At 40.9% G+C, this 6,155-nt stretch overlaps 1 protein-coding gene across 2 annotated transcripts in view; it reads left to right on the forward strand.

Moving 5' to 3' along the window:
- The window catches only part of VAV3 (vav guanine nucleotide exchange factor 3), a 221,197-nt gene extending 215,979 nt beyond the window's left edge, over positions 1-5,218 (forward strand). For both annotated transcript variants that reach the window (XM_054980021.1, XM_054980022.1), the window contains exons 26-27: positions 1,827-1,978; positions 2,758-5,218. In XM_054980021.1, coding sequence (XP_054835996.1) covers positions 1,827-1,978; positions 2,758-2,799 — 194 coding nt within the window. In that variant the 3' untranslated portion in view covers positions 2,800-5,218. The remainder of the gene's footprint in view (positions 1-1,826; positions 1,979-2,757) is intronic.
- Positions 5,219-6,155: the final 937 nt, after the last annotated feature.

A 6,155-nucleotide genomic window follows, 5' to 3' on the forward strand; every position in this document is an offset into this window, starting at 1 on the left:
TTCCTTCTTAAATGGCAACATGCTTAATTGTATTTATGGGATGATCCCCAGATTTAAAGTGAACTTGGGAACTGAGGTTCTTCATAACGCTGCAGAAGAATATTGCAGACCGTTCACACTCTCCAAATCTTCACCTCCATTTCAAGCAGTTCCTTATCTCCCTGCATATTCTCTGCCTTTCCTGCTACCCAAAAAGATAGGACATCCTTCATTTTATAATCCAAGTTGCTTCATAATTTCCTATTTCATTTTTAATCCTTTTTTTCTTCAAGGAGCTTGAATTTTCTTTGTGTGTGATGGGATAGGGATCTACCCCTTCAAGTTCCAGGGCTGCTGCCCGGCTCTGGAGCCAAGCTATTATTTATTATTGGTACCTTTCCTGGTGCCTGCTCGGGTCAGGTTTCTGGGAGTGGTGCAGTAGGGATCTTGACTTGGATGATGGCTGGAGGAGAGCCTGCTGCCCCCCACGAACAGCCAACCACGAACATGTTCATGAACAGGGCCATGTTCGTGGTTGTTCATGAGTCCCTGTTCGTGGATGGCAACGAACATCATGTTCGGTTTTTTTTCTGTTCGTGCCCATCTCTGCTTGAGATAGGTTAGACTGAGAGAAAGTGAATGACTCAGGGTCACACAGTGAACTTCATGACTGAGTGGGATTTGAACCTGGGTCTCCCCAGGTCCTAGTCCAGTGCTCAAATACTTCATCATGCTGGTTATGTGAATGTTTCACAGAGTTGTATTGTCGAAGGCTTTCACGGCCGGAGAACGATGGTTGTTGGGGGTTTTCCGGGCTGTATTGCCGTGGTCTTGGCATTGTAGTTCCTGACGTTTCGCCAGCAGCTGTGGCTGGCATCTTCAGAGGTGTAGCACCAAAAGACAGAGATCTCTGAAGAGCCCGGAAAACCCCCTTTCACAGAGTTGTCAATAGTATTTAAGTAACTGTTTCTTTGAGTAGCAGAATGATAGGGAAAGGGAGAAAAACACAGTAATGCACATTTATGGTAGAAACATTTTCTGTACTTGCATGTACTCCCTTTCCAATCTACCGTATATGAGTGTTAATTTCTATAGTTTTTCCTCTAAAGCTATACTGCTGTATGCTCATTGCTTGGCCCCACTAAAGCCTTTAAAGCTAAACCCAATGTGAATCTTAATAATATTTTTAGATGAAAGCTCATGATTTGCAACAGATGTTTTACTGTAAAAATAAAAGTGTAACATCTACTATGCTTGAATCAGTTGGATTTTTTAGTTTCTTATACTAGATCTGAAATATATTTCTTTGAATGTATGTCCAGGTGATTTTTAAAAAATGCCTGAGATCCATAAAGCCCCATAACAATGGATCCTTGTAAAGGGGAGGGGTGATGGTAGCTTGATGTGTGTGTATAGATTTTTCTCTGCTGGTCTCATGCCTAGTGCTGCACTGAGCCCCACTCTGAGAGACCCTCTGACTTTCAGAAATTGATCTTAAGGACCATGGGGGCTTCACTAAGAAAAGGGAGCTGGAAAAGCTCCAGGGTGTGCGCAGAACATTGTATGTGACCCTCTGAATCCCAACCAATATTCTTCAGAGTACTTAGGATTGTTTCCATAAATTTTTAAAGATTTGTACTTTGACTTCCTTTAAAAAATCTACCTAAAAAAATTAGGCAAAATAAAAGAAAATTATACTTCTTCATAAGGCCAGTTTTCATTTCTGCATAAAAAACACTTCAGTTGCATTTGTACTAGAATTACTGCAAAAAAAACTGCTGCTGTTCCTTGTCTGATGTGCAGTTAGGAAACTCCTAATAATAGTGCCTTTCTGTATTCCACTCCAGTGTTGAGCCCCAAGGTTCTTGGTATTGCTATTGCCCGCTATGACTTCTGTGCCAGAGACATGCGTGAATTGTCACTGCTCAAAGGAGACATTGTCAAAATTTACACAAAGATTAGTGCTAATGGCTGGTGGAGAGGTGAAGTAAATGGAAGGGTAAGTTGCAGGGGCAGGGGGGGGTTAGACTGCATGTACGTATATCTTGCTGTCAAGAATTTTGGGACACGAAACTTTGTTTAATTTCCATGTATCCTTTATTTAAACACGTTCACCAGGCTTTTTTGAAGCTCGACATGGCTAGTAAAACCAGAAAACAAGACAGTAAACAGAATTTTAAAAATGAACACATTATAATAGTACAAATAATTATAACAGTAACCAGATCAGCAGCCATAAACTATTTTATGGCTTTAACTAGTAAAGCTTCAAATGAAGGGCATGAAAGAGGAGCAGTGCTGCACTTCAGTTAGGGAGAACATTTCAAAACACTGGGGCAACTACAATAAAGGCCCTGCATCTTATAGCTGAAATTTGTACCTTGTGAAGTGAAGTTACTTCAAGTAAGGCAACCACACAGAACTGGCTGTAGAAAAAGGTTCAAAGGTACGTAGGCCATAGGTCATGCAGCCAGAGCAAGTGGCTTTGTTATGCACAAACTTGTGCCCTAGGTGTCCCTCTCACCAGTGCAGTTGAACCAGCTGCAGTTTCTGAGTCAACAGCAAAGGCAGCTCCACAATAGAGCACATTGCAATAGATACGTTTTGGAGGTTGCACTAACAGTGGTAAGTGTGATAAATTCCTTCCTTTCAAGGGAAGGGTAAAGCCTTAATGATGTATACAGTCTGTTAAAGATATGCATGTTGAGGCAGGGTTTTCATGCTAAGCAATAGAAACATCTGCCTAATATACCATTTTTGTCTCTTCCTCCTATTTAGGTGGGTTGGTTTCCATCAACCTATGTGGAAGAGGATGAATGATTTGGACATTGTGTTGGGACTACTGACCATAAATTTCAGGGACTATGAAAACAATCTGCCTGCAAAGCATTATTCCTCTTGTTAAGTATTTGAAATGCAGCACTTTTGTCTGCCCAAACCCCCTCCAGTCTTAATGCTGAGATTACTGAAGAAGTTTATGTTGACAGAAGAATATCCCAGTCAGAGCTGTGCAAAGAAACTGCCTGCCACCACTGGGGACCAATGCAAAACTCTCTAACCCCAATTTCCTGAAAAATGCTTCAAGCAGACATTGGAAAAAAGGCTTCTTTTCATTCCGTCTAAGTGAATACTAAGTATTGGTAGCATTTTACTAACTTTTATCATTTCTTACTAGCAGGTATCTCTGATGGCACTTGAAGATGAAGGCTTCATTGATTATTTATCATTTCATCCCAGGGGTGTGGTGGGGTGGGGAAGCTTAATCATTCCACGATCAATACGGTCAATATTATTTGGCCTGAAGAATTCGGCGGCACTAACCTTGCCCAGTCTTATGAAACACTGAAGTTTTTTGCGGGGGGGGGGGGGAGGAGGAGTTGGCAGAGGAATACAGAGTAATTTTGTTTTTAATCCCAGAGGGCTTTACAGACTTTGCCTGACCCTTTTGTATATTTTGTAAAAACAACAAACTTTAGTAAGTGGCTTGTCATTTCGCATACAGGTAGAGCCTGGAAAGAAATTGTATAGAAATAAATGCTGCAGGTTCCTAACATGCATTGTATGTCTTACAGAACAGGAACTTTTAATACACATGGCCTTATTGCTGTGCTAGGTTTTACAAATCTAGGAAATGTTACAATTTCTTAGATAAAACATTGAGTACTGTTTAGTTTTGCAATCTGGCTGTTGTTAAAAGTTCTGTTCATATGTGAGTTCTCTAGATGTCAGGACAAGTTTTTTGCTGATTCTTTAGGACATTAAAAGCACAATCTTTGTTATGTTTCACCCCCGAGTTCCATTAAGCAGAGCAGAGTTAGGTAACTGAATCTGTGGGCAAACCATTGCAGGAGCCCTGATTCTAAGTGCACACGAGTGGATAACTTCACAGACAAAACAGAATTAGAATATTCAAGTGGATCTGTAGCATATCACATAAGAAAAAGTACTAGTAGAGCACAAATGACTTCATGCACAGGGTTCAGAACAACCAGTGGGATTTTTTGAGGCTTCACATTCCCAGTGCTGCTCCTTACACTAAAGAAAAAAAACTGCCCCGAAGACTAGTGGAGCCTATCAAATTGGGATCCTACAAATTGGGATGCTTCTCTACTGCTTCTAACAGAATGTTTGCAAAGGTATCCAGCACTCAGACTCTATTTAAGGCCTCCTTGAGTAGCCTGTTTTAGTCCATGAGTTTATCAGCCACCAAAGGTGAATTGGATGGTGGGATTCTCTAAGCAGGTACTCGTTTTAGAATACTCTGAACCACAGTAGAGTTTCACCCATACATGAGCAGATATGCTAAAGAACTTCAAAATTCTGTAAACTTTATTTTGTTGGAAACAGTTAAAACATTTGCGATGGATTCCAGAAATGTATTTCATAAAAAAAGATGTCCTTAAGTGTTAGATTAGGAATGCTTTCTTGGTGCTGTTCTCTGTAATAGCTAGTTTGGTCTGGTGGACTTGATCCTTAAGTAGGAAAAGTAGCTTTGCCAGGAGGTAATGCCTGTTTTAAGTGGGGTACAGGATTTGACTCTGGTTCTGTGAAATGTATTGTGCTCTGTCGTCATCGTTTATATGTCTTGTTGGAAGAAAGTTGGCTTAACACTGAGAATAAGAAATGGAAATGTATCCTTTCAGCAAAACAATTTGATAAGCAGTTTAGATATTCTAAAATTTCTGTTAGCTGGTGGGTGGGTGGGTGATGGAACTCAGAAGACTCAAGCCATATCTAAACGCCTCCTTCCCATTGGTATCATGCAGTATCTTTTGTTGACAACATTCATATTTGATAAGTGGGTGGGGGGAAAACAGTGCATGTGCATGGAAGGTCACCAGGCTGAAACCCTGATATCCTGTCTATCATTAACAATGAAAAGCATGGTGCCGCAGCTTCACATACTCCGTTTACCCTTCAGTCCCATGATGATGATTTACCCATGCCTGCCTGCCTGCCAGCCGGAATGTTTGTCCCACATCAGACGAGACGGTAGTGTAGACTAGTCCAGTGGCTTGTCTTTGTTTATCACCCTGAGCTGAGCATTTTGAATGTAGTATCATTTTATTTCAAATACCAAAGATTTAGTATGTATGAGCCATTCCCCACCCCCTAACCAATGCATTTTAATTTTTGCCTTTATGCAAGGCCTTGCTCTACTGCACCGAGCTGGGCCAGTACTTTGTAATATTTTGTAAATATGTGAATATATTAATAAATGAGTTAACTTTTTGTTTAACGAGTCAGAATTTTCGACTGGTGATTTTCAACTCTTGATTTGCTACTGCTTTTTTAAAAAAGAATTCCTTGTTATTTCAAACATAAATCTTACACATTTCCTACATAACACTTCTGACAAAAATCCCACCCTTGTAGATATATTGTTTTATGAGGATTAATTGTAGCAGTATATAAAACCATATTTCTTCCTTCAAAGGGCACAGCGTTTCTTCCTGTAGATCTAGGGCTGTGCTTTTTACATTGTGTTCAAGGGTACTTCAAAGTTCCTTGGAAGCTTAGTAATACTCTTTAATGGCAGACAAGTGTACCTGCAAGATAGCTCACCCACTGTTATTAGGGTTACCAAACGAGCAGAAAAAACCCTGATCTGGCCTACTCCCATGACTTAAATAGCAGTGTGTTTTCCAGACAGTATGGAAATAAGGTTTTCTTGTGGAAAGTAGCATTGTGATCTGCTAATATCAAGCACTTGAGTATGGGGGCAGTAAAAAGAAAATGGCAACCCTAACAATTATTGATCTTCCTTTGCAATGTGGAGCTTTGTAGGGCAACAGCTCTGCCTTGTATTGTCTGTCCTCTTTCTTTCCAAGAGTTCCTTGTAATCCCCCAGATATTAATGCATACACTTATGGAAAAGCTGGCGTTCTCTTGAGACAAGGTCCGTTGCTACTTCAGGCCTTCCAATCACTCTGGGAAGATGGCTCCTTTCCCTCCTGGAATAACAGCTGTAGCCCCCTAGCAGAGTCAGGGTTACCCAAGTCCTTCCAAAAAGCAGTGAAAAATGGGAGATAGCAATCTAGCAGGTGGGGTTCTGTGACCATCCTGAGGGTCTCCCCCTGTGGGTGGAAAACCCTACCATAGATTATATCTCAGAATCCTCTGGAACGGGGTGAAATCCCGTGACAAATGCATTCAGGTGGAAAGCATAATGGGGG

Source organism: Eublepharis macularius, chromosome 5 (assembly GCF_028583425.1).
Source record: "Eublepharis macularius isolate TG4126 chromosome 5, MPM_Emac_v1.0, whole genome shotgun sequence".
Taxonomy (NCBI): Eukaryota; Metazoa; Chordata; class Lepidosauria; order Squamata; family Eublepharidae; genus Eublepharis; species Eublepharis macularius.